Source organism: Morone saxatilis, unplaced genomic scaffold (assembly GCF_004916995.1).
Source record: "Morone saxatilis isolate NCDOM2014 unplaced genomic scaffold, NCSU_SB_2.0 Contig18, whole genome shotgun sequence".
Lineage (NCBI taxonomy): Eukaryota > Metazoa > Chordata > Actinopteri > Moronidae > Morone > Morone saxatilis.
In genome coordinates this window covers 23,620,223-23,636,030 of record NW_023339740.1, presented here as the reverse complement: position 1 = coordinate 23,636,030, position 15,808 = coordinate 23,620,223, and the positions used below count along the sequence as shown (strand labels likewise).

Here is a 15,808-nt window from a genome sequence, read left to right as displayed (position 1 = left end):
TTAGTCAAGGGTCGTCAGTTTACTCAATGATAGAGAAGGGGTCCCTTAACAAAAAACATTGGGAGTTATAAAGCATTACGCACTAGTCTCGATCCAGACACCAAAGTTAAATGGTACAAGAACACGTGTAGGGGGAATGGTAGAGGCATCATATACCCTATTACAAGTCAATATAGCATAATGCAGAATGAGTTTGAAGCTATTTTTTTAAGTAGTAATAGTGACATAATATTGCTTTAAGGACTGTTTATTACCAAAAGTTGACAAGTAGATGTCGTAGAAAAAAGTGCCATATGTAAAGAATTGTTGTTCGTTGTTTTTATGGACAGGACATAATGTATTGTGCGTAATGGAGTCTAATAATGTATCTTTGCATCTGTGTGTGCAGTGAACCCTAGCTTCTCTTACCCTTTGGAGGAGCTTTTCAATTTTTAGAACAATGTCTCGTATGGTGCATAAAATTAAAATGGTTTACTTGTAGTAATGTCTTGTAGTCATATCATCTTTTAACAACAGATTGCACTGAATTTCTCCAACAAGGACAATTTATTAACCAGACGTGATAGACTGGAGCCTCTAATGAAATGTGTAATTACAATTTAATGAAAATTATTGAAGCCAAATATGACTGCCGTGCAAACAACCTTCTACAGTCACACCAAAAATACCGAACTTTTTTAAAACACTTTTTGAACACACCTCTGGTCTTTAAAGTGTTAGTGCCAGGTAGATGGCCAATAGCAATTCCAGGCGCCATGGTAGGAACAGCAGTTAGTAGGAGGATGATACAGTTTTATTTATCTTTATTCATGGTACTGACAACCAGTACTGCTGACTGCCTTTGAGCAAGGTCACCTAGTCCCATGTGGAAGTGGACCAGCCTGCTCTCTCTGATGGCAAGCATTACAAAGTTTTTAGCGTTGGCTATAAATACTATGATACAACCCGGCAGCACACCACAGCTTGTAATATAATGGATTTGCATCTGTCTGTGCGAACAAGGTGTCCCACACAGACAGCCCCCATTTTTCAGTGTTTTGAAATAAAGTTACTAAAAACTTAAAGGTTAAATTGAATGAATCTCGGATGGCTTACACATCAGGAGCCATTCTTTGTCAATTTACAATGAAACTCTTCATTTGTAACTGTGAAGCGTCCCTTAGTACTGAATACTAAAGTTAGCAGTTGTATAGTTGTTGTATCGTAATCTGAAATAAACTATTGTAGTAGTGCTGAGGAAGTGTATGTATTGTCACTTTAAAGGTGAAACATGATTCAAAGAAAGGAGCATATTGTAAAGCTGCATTGTGGTCCAGGGATTATAGATTCTATCCCTTTTGTGAATGTGAAAATGCTATTTGTTATTTCTCAGGAGCTTGGCCTTATCCTTATTTGTTGACACTCATTATTGCTGTTTACCCACTCAGGGCATCAGCCCTAGAGGTGGCACCGTATCAAAGCATGCTTCAACCATCTCCTCACAAAAACCTCTAATAATACAGTAAAATGCAGTGTTTAAAATAATGACACTTTGATCTTTGGAAAATTGAATTCCAATGTCCATAGGTCCCTAAAAGAGCTGCGGATTAAATTTTCTTTTAACAAAAACAGAAAGCAAATCTGTTTCCAAAAGAGCAACACCACAGGCAGTGACTACAACCTTATTTCAATGCTAATATCTGGAGGTTATAGGCTGAAATGGGAGCATAAATTCCCTGTCAAGAGATTAGGCACCCAGAGATATTAATAGACTCGTGAAAGGGTGAGAGAACTCCCTCTCGGTGGCAGCGCATGCTACTACAGGACTGACACAGCAGATGATTTTTACAGCTGCACTAATCAATACTTTTATATTTGCAACTGAAAAAATGTGTAATGTGAAAGATGTCGCTTCTAGGGAGAAAACTCACACAGAATTGTAACCCGACTCTGCAGTTCCCCACAGCTCTAACGAGCATTTTAGTGTGTTGTTTAAGTTCATTGTTTGGGTTTTACAGTCCACAACGTTCCTGTTTTGGCTCATTCTCACTGCATCCATCAACCTCATTTTCAGCCGCAGCAGGCATCTGTTTTCAGCTGGAAAACTTCTATTAAACCTACTGCATGCATGCATCCAAAAGGCGGACAGACAAAGTTAGTGACAGGCTGGTGAACATGAAGCAACATTTAGCTCCCGAAGAGAGATATTTCATTAAAACAGAATTTAAAAAAAGAGTGAATATTACATTCAGCAGGTGACCAAAAACCGGACCTCAAATTAATGTCTGCTGGATGTGTAAAGAGGAAACTGTTTGGTAACATGTTTGCCGTTTAAACTTTATTATGATAATGTTGTGCATTGTTTGTTTTTTTCTATTAGAGTTCAGTAAAAGTGCAGTAAAATATATCTTGTTTCTTATCCTGTCTTGTTTTTTCTCCTCCTGCTTCTCACTATATTTCAATGCTCCTTGTTCTGTCTAAGGTGTACTTCAAGCGTGATGGTGAGCTGATAGAGGTGATCTCGTACACTCAAGCCTCCACCAACGAGCAGGGAGGCGGGGCAGCGGGGGTGAGAGGAGCCAGGCCGCTCATCAGCAGGGACCTCGATGACACTAAGCTGCAACGTTCCCTCTCTCTTCTGGACCCCGAAGGGCGGTCAGCACGTCTGTACACAGAGAGCCCCCAGCGTGTCCACACTCAGGGCCAGCAAGCCCACGAGCCCAGCCCTGCTACAGAGGTCATCCCAGAGACAGTGGTGAGTCGGGAATTCCCCCGCTGGGTGCACAGCACAGACCCTCTCTACTACTTCAGCCACACTCACCTACCCCAAAGCGACGGCTCTGTGGTGGTGCAGGCCCGACTCACCTGGACCCTCAACCCTCAACTGGATAACGATGCCCTGTTCAGCTGCGAAGTCAAGCATCCGGCACTGTCCATGCCCATGCAGACAGAGGTCACTCTGGGTGAGTAGGATGCTGACTAACTCATTGTTTTTGCATGCTGTTCTCATTCCTCGAACACCTTTTTTCGCATCTGTCCTCTATTTCTCCTCCCACTCCATCCAAAACACTCCACCTAGACGCACACACACCCTTTTTTCATTTCTTCTCCCTTTTAATCTCCTGCTGTCACCTTGTATCCCCTTGCCGTACTTGGAAACCGACTGGGCCCCCTTATGTCTTCTTTGCAAATGTACTCAGAACAACACTGATTTTCATTTGATGCCGCTTAATTGTGTTACAGCTGAGCAGATTGCGAGTTTAGCGGCGAATGCAAAACTCCAAGTGACTGACAGGGCAATTCATCGAGCTGTCTGTTGCTAGATTGAGTTAACTCAGTACCGTTATTGAAAAAGTCAACCTGAATTAGAGAAGTCAAATGAGAATTTAGACACACTGACCAACGTTATAACATTGAAAAGACAATCTTAGAGATGCTGCCCTTCTTCAAACTTCGGTGAGCACCTCCCTTAAGCTCTTCAGTCGCCCACTTTTAAACAGAAGGATGGCCCTCTAAAATGTGTTTGTTTGTTCATCTGCAAACTATCAAAGCAGAAGACCTAGTGATGCAGATGCTGAATTCTGAAAGCAGAAGTTATACTTTAAGGGAAAAGTTAGCATTACGTTTTAATGGTGTATGATCCAAATAGAGAAATACACACTCGTTTTTTTTTAATCTAAAAACAAAGATGGCTTCCAGCGCTTCCAATTAACACTTCAAAGGCAATACGTTGGCATGGTCCTCCTGGAAACAAGCCACGCAATGCTGACATGATAAACAGAGACATTATCTTCTATGAGATGCTAGCAATGGTTGAAGGCAGAAAGACACTCAGAATGAGGAGATTGTGACTGGTATGTTTGCCTACCACATTGTGTCTGTTTTATCTCACCCCCACCTTTTATCTAATTAAAAGTATCCCTCTCATTATGTGGGTGAGCATCTGTGGTCACTCAGAGTCGATGTATTATCATATAGAAGTCATATAGAAGTCTTTAATAGGTTTAAGAAATGACAAATAGGAATTTAAACAAGGCATACCACAGCTTTGTCCTGCCTTATCTGTGGTCCATTGTCATCAAGAAAGATCTGTAAAGACTTCAAAACACATTACATTTTATCAATATTTCCCAAACAGCAGACTGAGGTTTTGCAAATTGAAAAAAAAGGAATTGGACAGCATGACACTGACAATCTAAACTCGGACAATGGCAGATAATCTTGTTGCAGCAGGCTGAGGGAACCATTAGTCCAGATTTACTTTGATGGTGCACTCACAAATTGTTGCTAAGTATTACATTTTGTGTTAATTTCAGTTCTACACTTTCAATGTGCCAAAAAGGTTTCATACCAGAATGCATATACATATCTGGGTAAATAGGGTGAATCTACAGGGTCTCAATTAGCTAGGGAGTGACACTCCTTTCTGTTGTACTATTTAACAGCTGAAACAGCCAATGGACTAGGCTGGCATTATTTTATAGGAAATGTATTGCATCGGGATAAACCTTTGAGATGTGTCAAAACCGTACCTTGTCTATGACATTCAGCCACAAGCCTTTTTGTTCTATTGAAGACAGAACATCTTTAAAACACTTTTTACACAAATATAGTTTCATTTCAGAAAAGACTAATAATTTTTTTATTACTGTAGTTTTTAGCAAACATTACTCCAACAAGATAAATAGTTCATTTGTTAGGGGCTTTTCAGCTGCGTATTAATAGACATTTGATGCTCTAGTGAGTATTAAGGGAAGCAGGACAGTGTGGCTCTTTGATGTGTCCTTAACAGTTTCACATAGTTTTAGTAGGATTGATTGATTGATTGATTGATTTTTGGGTCTCTTTGTGGAATTTGTTGAAATGAAGAAGATCTAAAATATTACCTGCGTTATCCTGTAAAACATTTAATTGTATTTAAGCAGATGAGGGGATCCAGTGTCTAAAAAAGCCCTTTGGCCCTTATTTTGCCGCAATTGGTATTGTCACTTTTTTCAAATGGGAATATCTCATACCAGAAAATTGTCTTTTAAAGTGTAATAACTGTCACCGATGCATCCCAAGTGGATAGAAATATAGTAAATCACATGCAAGACAGAGACAGCAGCATCAGTTGAAGCTATAATGGCATGAGCTGTCTTCTCCAGACAAAGTATTGCAGTAAAGATTCTAACAGCTCTTTGCCTCTTTCACATGTTGATGAGAAAACACATGACACACCCTGAGGGGAATGGGCCCTGTGAAACTCTTGCTAAATGTCAAAGGCGCTAATATTTTGACAAGCCTTTCTCTCTGCTATGTTTGAAGTCAATAATTTATCACTACCTTTGTTCTTTTAAAGAGATGGAAGGAGCATCACCAGACGTTTTTTTTTTCCCACCACCTAAAGAAAAGAGAACAGAAAATCTGCGTTTGTTGAGTCTAATTGGAGCGCACTTGAAATTCAAAGCATTCACAGTAGACCTACTGGGGGCTTGATCCATCTTGGAATAGAATAGTATAAAAAACACTAATACGGTTGTGATTCAGGTCAGAGGTTATTACAATAGACATCTGATTTGGCTCATAGCATAGAAAAAACAGAACTCTATTTTTTATATTTTAGCTTTTTTTAATCTCTAATTGAATGTGACTGTGTAAAACAGCTCACCTAAGGTTTCCTATCACTCGCATATCCTATTCATTTATATTATGCAGCTATAACTGGATAATTGCACTCAGGATCTGTCTTACTGTATATGCACACCGTCTCTTGGTTCTCTCAGGTGTGTTTGGTCAGGAAATGAAAAGAAGGTCGTTGCAGTTGCCCATAAGTAATAAATCTTTCCAAGATTTAATATTGCCACATGAGACGGAGCGACAGTCTGACAATCGACCAATGTTGCATTACACTTTATGAATATTCATGAGTGTCAGCGTGCTCACCATGCAAATGGACCACAAGCTGGCACCAGGCCCTGGGAATCCAAAAAAATGACTACACCTCTATGAGATCATGAGGCTGGTCTGTTCTATTCTCCTGGATTGTATTCATGACCGTAGTGCATCTAAATAATTAAAATAAGTTCTTTGTTTTGGATCTAGATGAGCCAAAGTGTTTATTATTCAACATCATCAGACAAGTGGTGGAATTCACATTTTATACACTGTACAGGAATGAGAGGAGATCCAGGCTTTCTCACGTCTTCCAGTCATTGCTTTGCCAGACCGTAATAATCAAAGAGCAGATGCTCAGTTTCAGGAAGGCGTCTGTGATCTGTGTGTGTGCGTGCAAGTGTGTATCTGTGTGTGTATTTTGGGGGATTGTGTGTGTATGCATATATCTGTATCGTTATTTGTATGTAAATGTCTGTTTGTGTGTGTCTGTCTGATTGACCATGCAGATCTAGATTTCTTATGTGTTCCTAGTATGTTGTTTTGATCTGTATTCACCTGCAGATCAGTTCCACATTCATCAATCTGTCTTATCTCCCTGCTTTGGGTCACCTAGTCTAACCGTGAAAGACATTACACAGTGCTGGATTCAACACGATAGACGATCCAGCAGTCAGTCAGACTTTCTGTATTCGGTTGCATGCCTCTCCAGCTTCTCTTTTTCAATGAAACCAGTCACCCAGTAAATATGACAGGTTCCCTTCAACTGCTTAAGTCTGTTGTGCAGCTGGGCAGACCTGTTGATGTCTTGGCTAGGTATTAAAGCACACCTGATGCAGGGTGCGCAGTTGTTTTTCTGTAGGGCATGTTTATTCTCTGACCCCTTCTGAGGTGAAAACAGTTCCTTCCTGAAGAAGTTGGGTCTTAGGTGACAGTCTCATGGGACCGTGGCTCATTTCCCTTGTGAGGCCCTCACCCTCAGAGAGATGTGTTATGTCCATCACACAGCCTGTTGCCCTAATCAAAGGTGGTGACGTAGGAAGCCAACTGTCACTGTTGGAGCAAATCCCAGAAATCAGCCATCATCTTCCCCGGCCATATGCCTTGCAAGCTCTATGTGACGCCATGACACCAGTATTTAAAAATACCCTTCCGTTAGTGTGTGGGCAGTGGAAAGATAGTGCTTCACACTGCCATGCCAAAACTAGCCTGTGAAATGCAATCAATCTTCGGCATGAGATGGAACACTTAGCCATGTCAAACTGCTCACATGATGTCTCTGGTTGGGTTGCCAATATAAATACGTGGATGTTTTCCTTAAATCTAAAAGAAAATATACTGATTACAATATTTCTTCTTCAGTCCAGTTTGAACTGCTGTGCACTGATTTCCTGGACAAATGAATCAGTTTATGCAGAATAACAAGTGGTGCTGAAATCTTAATGAATATTTCCTCTTTCAGCCCTTTGTGTTACATGAATTATCTCTAGCCATTTTGTGCAATTCAAATTCCCATGCTTCTGTTTTAAAAAAAGATCCCTAGATGTGATATACAGTACATGAACAATGTCACATGCTCAATCCTATTTACACATATGACAGTGTAACTCCCAGTCTATTCGTTTGCTGTAGGATTGTTGTCAATGGCTGCCCAAGAAAAAAGCTGTGCTTCATTAGCCACAGCAGACAGTTTGTTGCCAGATTAATAGCTAAATACTGAGGTCATTTGTCTGTTTATTTATTTATCCTTTAGTTTAACTCATCAATGAAAACAAGCACCCAGTGTGATTTATACTGAGAGTTCAAACCAAATTAATTGAAGAACTCCAGGGGTGGACTTGTACCGGCATTATTGATAGGGTGCCCTTAGCTTGAGTCTCATTGCATGTGCTGCTCAGTCCATTTGTCTAACATATGGAATTGCACAGCGTGTGAAACAGTTATCTTTACGGGAATTGTTAATCATCTCAAATCGTGCAGAACCTGCTTATATGGGCCTAATGCAGTACACTTTGCAGTTTAGCCATAATGAAATGACTTACCTTTTTATAACATTATGCAAATCACTCATTTTATCTCAACACTACATACACAGGACAATCACCAGCCCCTCACAATCTCAGAATATTAGAACCTGTCTGCTACCTCTCCTGCTTGTGCCCCATTGTTTTAGAGGGTCCAAATGAAAGCCATCTGGGGGCTGCTGTCCACACCAAGACAAGGGAATTAGCTCTCTGAGTGTCTCTTATCTCACTGCCTCCACACTCCACCCGGTACACTCCCATTCTCCTCTAGTAATGAGTATCTACCCAATTTAGTTCCTTTTCTCTCCAAGGGGGAATAAATCCAGCACAGTCCTTTGGATGAAAGAACCTACAGGTCCCTCGCTTCTCGCCCCATGACCTTAATTGACAGGAAATTGTATTTGTCTCTCTCCCTCTATGACAAAACAGGTATCCAACAGGATTTGCTCTCCATGCTCAGTACAATGACCTTTGCCTCTTTTCCTTTTTTTTTCTCTTTCCAGCTGCTCCAAAGGGTCCTAAACTCTTGATGTCCCCTACTAGGGCAAAGGTAGGGGACACTGTGCGCATCACTGTGCAAGGATTCCAGGTAGGATCGCCTGGGGTAAGTGCATGGGGTGAAAAAAAAGCCAAGTTCACTCTGGAATAGAAGAGGACTTGTGCATATGTGTAGTTAACCCTGTCTTTGTCTGGAGTGGCCGCTCTGTTGGGCATAGACATCTTTTCAAGTACGGATACAAAATCTTGCCAAAAATTCTGATTTGCATTCTAACATTTTGATTTAAGTATAGAGGATGTAAAATACAAAACGTAGCAAATTTTCAGACTGTCAGTAAGACCTTAAGTAATAAAACTCTAAACAAAAATAAAAAAAATTGGTTCATTTCTTTATGAATGACTGAAGTCTATCTGATGTCCATGTCTATCAGTCTAAGGCAGTAGTCATGCTATGCTTGCTTGTGTAGTTTTTGCTGCTTTGAGACTTCCTGCTCCGTAATAGCAAAGAGGCTGAAGGTAACAGCAAATAGATTGTCTCTGTGTCAATTTCATCCCCTGCCAAAAAATACCATGTCCCTAGTGTGAATGGCCCTTGCATGGGCCTGATCTCTTTGACAGGAATGACATGTTGAAGCCAGGCAGCTGGTGGCAGTCAGGTGAAGGGGATAGGGCTAATCCTGATACAGAACCTATTAATGGCCCACAGCACGAATCGCCTTTGTTACTTCTCGAACACTGCTTCAGGAATCTATAGAAATCATAAGTCAGATTTGTTGTTTGACTTTATTTCACTCTTCTTAGACATTTCCATGTAAATTAATGTTTTGTATTGTTTTTGGTTTAGTGCACCAAGCTATTGACTGCACAGAATTGTCCAATGACCTTGGGAATCTTTTAAAGTTTTTCTTTGAACAGTGTTAAGATTGGTTATTATAAACAGGCTTGACTGTGGCACACAGCCAGTCGAGCCCTTCGGCAGCATGGGCATCAGCGCATGCAGACTGATCAGAAAGCAAATTTCCCTTATCCTTCACTGGACCTAGGCTTTAGGGTTTCACAAGTAGATAAGATTGTGTGTCAAGACTGATAATTTTGCCCCCTGCCTTTTTGATAAAATAAGATGCCAGTTTCCCCTCAGGTTTATTGTTTAAGGAATTTATTATGGATGATCATCCTACAGTGTAGTCTTTTTGTTCATCTTCCATTGCTTTATGTATGAGATTAAATAGGACAGTGATGGTTTCAGCAGCTCAGTGCACAGACCATTTTAATTTGTACTCTACAGACTCATGGGGTTCTGTGACAGGAAGGTCTCACTTAAACCCTTTTAGTGGAGTTTTTTTGTGTTGTTGTTGTTGTGTTTTTTACCTTAATGTGACCTTTCCCCAAGTGGCAGTCTCGATTTATTAACTCGTTCAACCTCTGTCATGACTTAAACACATACACAGGAGAACTCTTTCATAAACATTTATTTTTAAAGGTTAAACAATTGACACCAGCTTTGTCATAAGAATTACAAACCAGTAAGTTGAGGATTTTATTACAGTAGGTCACTTCAAGCTTTTACACCAAACATGTTTTGAGCAGTTTATCTGAACTCTGAAGTGTTTGGTTTGTTTGGGCATGTGAGAATAATATCATGATCTTGGGTGCATGCCAACCAATTGCACCAACACTGCTTGCTTCAGGGAAGGATTCCAAAATGTGCCCTTTTTGAGTCAATGGAGAGGGGTGTTGACATCTGATATTAAGCATCGCTTGGGCTTGAAAAACCACAGAGGAAGGGTAAACTAACGTCTGAAGTGATTTTCATATTCAGCTATTACACAAACTTGTAAAAAAAAAAAGAAAATTTAGGCTCTGTCTGGCACAGTTCTTTGAATCTCTTTCTGAGTTCATGCACCTTTGCAATCAAGCTGTACTTGAGCAAAGTGAACCATAATGAACCAAACTGAGTAAGTAAGTAAACTTTTCCAATATACTTAGTTATTTCACATGGACAACCTTGATTTTACACCTACTCCATTCACTGTGCTTGTCACAAAAAATGGGTCATATTTTTGATCTCTGTAAATATCACTGCAGTCAGACCTCTAATTTCTTGATTGAATCATACATTCATTTAGGAACAAACTGTATCCTTCTATCTTAGTCAAGGACCTTTGATATCCCAATAACGTGTGCTTTCCTTTGATATATGGCTTAGTGTGCTAGAAACCTTTGTCTGTCCCTTTCAATGTATTCCATTGTATCATATAGATGGAAGGTAAAATGTATTATGTGTGCCTATATACTGCATGTGTGTGCACCTGCGTACCTATCTAACAGTGGTGGTGTTACACGGGGGGATATTTTGGAGGTTCGCTGTTGGTCATGCTTTAAATCATGCTAAGATCATGCCTAAAACCCTCTGTTAGATTCATTCCTATTTTATCTAAGAGGGGAACTGCAGGTGTGTCAGTGTTAAAGTTCATACTCAGCACCGCCACTAAAGGATGGAGTGGGGATTTTAATGGCGCACTAACACAGGCCGTATTTTCACACTCCTCCTTAGTGTGAATGACTTGCAGCCCCAGGCAGGCTTCCAGACTACATGACAGCTATTTAACAGGCTACTAAACCAGTCTTCTTAAATGTGATTTTTTAATTCATTTTTTGTAAAAGAAAAAATATAAAAGCTCAAACTTATGATGTCCTCGCTAGTTTAAGCTTCTCACTGTATTAAAATGAAGGGCTTCCCAGAAGTCAGGGGAATAAAATGGATTTTAAAATTTAAAAAAAAAGAGCAGAAAAAAAAGATTTATTTTTTTTTACATTTAACAGCAACTTCTACTAGACTTTTAAAATAGTTCAGATTATATATATTACTAAAGTGGTACCAGCCAGGTTGGCATTGTTGCTTTTTGAATGACAGGAGTTTTCTCTCAGATAATAACAAATGTCCCCTGTTACACTGCATGGAGTGACAGTCACACTCCAGGATAGATGCATAAGGACAGAAAATGACACAAGACAATTGAATGATTCGACTGTAAAATCAAAAAAATACTCAATTATTGCTATCACATCAACAAGATGTTACAACAATTAAGATTTTCAGAGCAGTAACTGTGAATGTCACAATTTTAATCAACACTGTTTGAACTAAATCATCTGTAATAGTTTCCATTAAATTATTCTTCTTTTTGATACTTGTTTTTGCTGATAAGATATCAGCTACTAGGCATTAACCAACAGTGGGTATCTGCTTTTCTCAGAGATAATGGCATTTAATTTGAGACATTAAACGTTTGAAAAGGTGCTCACTCATTTTTAACAGAATGTGCAGGTAGATGTGTGTAAACATGTTAAATGTCTTTGCCAAATTCTAAATTAGGGAAGGCACAAAGCATGGTAAACAGTATCAGTTGTTTCTATTAATTTATTATAAATCAAACTCAACACGTATTCATAAAAATGTTTTTAAGATTATATATACAGCAAAGAATGACAGGAGGCTTCTCTTAGCTAGTATTTAATGACACAGATTCCCTCTTAGATAGCACGGAGCAATATTCAAACTTGATTGAATGTGTTCAATAGCATTGTGCTCAAACAACCACAATAAATTCTAGTCCAAGCTTGATTCAGAACACACCCTGAGACCGGTTTTTCTCCTGACTCAAGTAATTAAGTTATTACAAAAATAGATGTAATCCACAGCATAAAGGAAGTCCTACAATTCATACTCCACTCCGGGCCATAATAGTGACTTATAATAACACAGCAAAATACTGCATGTATACTGATGTAGCCAAGTAACTAATGATTTTAGTTGAAGTGGCTGTGGTTATTTTGAGAGAATCTATTTCTTTAACAGCTAGATGTTTACAATTTCAAAACAATGAAACCGTTCAATTATCTTTGGAAGACATCAAAATAGTGTTTGTACGTATTCATGTGCACTTTCAGTCTGTGTTAACCACAGATAGTTCATATCAAGGTCCCTTGTTGGGATGATCAGCCAGGGTTGCGAGTGCCCTTTCAGCAATTCTTAAAAGAAAATCTAGAAATCAGTTTTGCAGAAAGACCTGGAATAATATTCTTCTTCTTTTTCAAAACAACTAGAAATAGTCAATGGTCAACTCTTGATCAGTGTAGAATGAAACCCCTGTGTTGCTGACGTCATAACGTGAACTACTCTTAGAGAGTGCAGGGTAATGTTTTGGTGAGCAGGCATTTGGATAACAGGGTGTCAGTTCTATGGAAAAGAGATGGCAAACTGGATTGTAATTAAGGATTTAAAATTCACTCGTCGCTTGTGCTGATTAACAGGGCTCAGCGGGTGGACATGGTGCTCTCCCAGAAACATCTCTAAATGCACAGTAGGGCGCAGATTGTAGAGATTATTTTTGTAACATTTGTAACAACATTGTTCTGATAGTAAGTTATTTAAAACTGACTTAATATTGGCAATCCATCGTCGGTCATCCCTTCAATCGCTGATATATGATCCAATAGCTAATCAACACAAGGCGGGTTGTATTTTTAAATTGGAATTGGGGGATATTCTCTGGAGGGCTCAAAAGTGTGAAGAGAAAAAATAGTTGTAAAGTGAAGTGTTGATTATTAATGCATGTTGTTAACTTGCCATTGCATTAGAGGAAAAATTGAAGCTTGTATTATTCATGTATCCTTTGCTCTTAATCTCTTGGCTGAGACTCACAGAGTTTCCCTGCACCACCCCCTCCTTCTGCTCTTTCCCTTTATCTCTTTTTTCCTCTCCTTTCTCTTCCTTTTTTTCCCTCTCCATTCCATATTGGTGCTGGGTGTCAATAGAATGAAGTGTTCCCTGAGCCCCTCTTCACCTGGACACGAGTGGGGGGCCGCCTGCTGGATGGTAGCACCGAGCGAGAAGGGAAGGAGCTGATTCTGGAGAGAGTGCCAGCCGAGCTCAACGGCTCCATGTATCGCTGCACGGCCCAGAATCCTCTGGGCTCCACAGATACGCACACTCGCCTCATAGTCTTTGGTATGTACGCTCTGCTCAGCAACACGCTCTGGCCCTGTTCTGGAGTGGCTACTTACACTTGCAGTTAAACTGAAATCACATTTAAGTTTGATTAATTATTTAGAAGACGATGAATATGAAACATTTTTTTTTGTTACCATACAACTTGGCTCCACACGAATTATCTGGAACACTTATACAATTACACAGTTAAATGTCACAGGAAATTACATAATTCTACAAAATTCATTTCATATATCTACAGTATCTTTGAAAAATACTTTGGAGATTCATGTGGCCGCTTTTAGGTATGAATCATTAATGCAGCTAAGTGTGTGATTAATAAGAGATTGTATCCCTAATTGGCTCAACAACACATTCTTTTTAAGGCTGCACTTAGTGAGGATAGCTATTCTCTAGCAAGGGATTTAGTCAATATTCTGTCAGTGACATGTTTTATACTGCTCTCACTCAAACCCCAACAGCCAACGGTGACATCAAAGGCCCATGATGAAATCAAAAGACCTTTGTTGTTGACTGTGTTAGATAAGCACTTTGTTCAATGGCCAAACCAAGGTAACGTGTTCCTTGGAAGCTGGAAGTAGTTCATTTACTAATGTTGATGTGGGAGCTGGATTGGTTACTGGCTCTATTATATCTGTGTGTCGCGCTCCTCTGAATCTGTTTACTCTGGACACTCATGTAAGAACTAGGATCTACCATTCCTCAGAAAGCTCTTTCAATGAAGGGAGGTTTAATCAATAAGTACTGCTGTAGCTAAATGAGTGTTGACCTCTTCAGCCTTTCTCTGACCTGCACTATACGTAAATGTGATGGCAATCACAGAAGTCCCTTTTCCGCAAAAAAGTCGCAATTGCACATGGTTTCAGTTTGATTTGAAAGATTTCCCATTTATGTAAAAAGGCTACGACACACATTGCTAAATATGCAGAATTTATATGTAGCAGAGCAGCTTTCTTTATTCTACCTAATAAATTATGATAATAGGTATATTAGGGGGTCTCCGTTAGTGAGAAGCAGGGCTGACCTTTCCACACACTCATAATGGTCATTAATTAAGGCTTCAACTACAAGATACATCATTGATGCAGCCCCTAAGATAACTGAGATCACTAATTCCTTGATGTGTGCTACTAATCCTTCTTGCATACCAGGTGCAAAATATCGTGCAAGTATTTCAGCTCTATCCGTAATGGCTCTGTCATGTTTGAATAGCCATTACAAAGCATTTACGTAACAGAGACCTGTGTTTGAAAGCCCAGAAGACATTACTATCCCAAAGATAGATGTAGCCATCAGTGTTACAGTGTTAGAGCTTTTGACACTTGTACTCTACAGAATTCAAGTCACGTAAGAGAAACAGGAGGAATATTTTTTGAAAATGCAGAAATGTGTAACACTCACACGCATGCACTCCAGCCCTGAAGTGCCCTATTAACGTAAATCAGGTCAACGCCATTTTCATACTTCATCGAGTTTGAAACAAAGAATATTGTATCTATTTTTTTTTTAAAAACCTCCACCTGAACCACTCCTCTGAACAGGGTTTAAAGTATGTCACAAATGTACAAATCACTGGGCGGGCCTAATAAGAACCCACTTTAAGGGGAAAGTGCCACTTTAGGGAGGCGTTACCTTGGGAGGCGTTTTGCTAGGAAGAGCACTAATGTCTATTTAACACCCTGATGCACCCTCAGGTGTCATCGGCTACGTGCCTAGTATGGCCCATCTGTCTGCCTGCTCCTTGCAGATTGCTTCCACTCACGCTTAGGGGAAGTAAATGGTGATTAAGTGACCTTGGCACCGTCCCCCGTGGCCTTGAGATGAGACACTTCTCTTCCTGTCGGGGGTGAAGCGAGAGAGAAGTATTTGGGGGCTCTGCTCGCATTGGCAAAGTGTTCAATATACATCATCAGGAATAATAGAGTATAATGACGGCTTGGTATAGAGACTCTCCACTGACGACGAGCAGCGCTCACGTCTTGATGATGTACATCTTTAGCCACCCTCAGTGATAATACCCTCTGAGATTACTGTGAAGTGAGTCAGCACTGAAGAGCTGGGCCGTGACACACACACACACACACACACACAAAGGCAGACACTAGAACTGCACAAGCATGCAGAAACACACAGATATGTACTGTATGCTTATGCAAATTTGCAGGGGCAGGCAAACACGAGTGTGCATATGCAGAGTGCACACACTAATTTCCCCGTGCCTCTCAGAGGAGCTGCAGTGTTAATGTGGTTGCACTGAGACCAGAAAAGTTTCACTCTGCTGTATATGTAGCTCATATGTGAAGTCAAAATAGCTCACAAAGTGGAATTCAGGGGTGTTACTAATACCCTACAAGCCCTACTGCTTCTTCCTTTGCAATTACTTTATCCCTCTGAGAACTTTGAAAATACATTGTAAGAG

At 40.0% G+C, this 15,808-nt stretch overlaps 1 protein-coding gene across 1 annotated transcript in view; it reads left to right on the top strand.

Annotated features, from left to right (window-relative positions):
- The window catches only part of igsf21a (immunoglobin superfamily, member 21a), a 159,786-nt gene that overhangs the window by 138,396 nt on the left and 5,582 nt on the right, over nucleotides 1-15,808 (top strand). Inside the window, exons 6-8 of the mRNA XM_035661267.1 lie at nucleotides 2,462-2,942; nucleotides 8,381-8,466; nucleotides 13,194-13,386. Coding sequence (XP_035517160.1) covers nucleotides 2,462-2,942; nucleotides 8,381-8,466; nucleotides 13,194-13,386 — 760 coding nt within the window. The remainder of the gene's footprint in view (nucleotides 1-2,461; nucleotides 2,943-8,380; nucleotides 8,467-13,193; nucleotides 13,387-15,808) is intronic.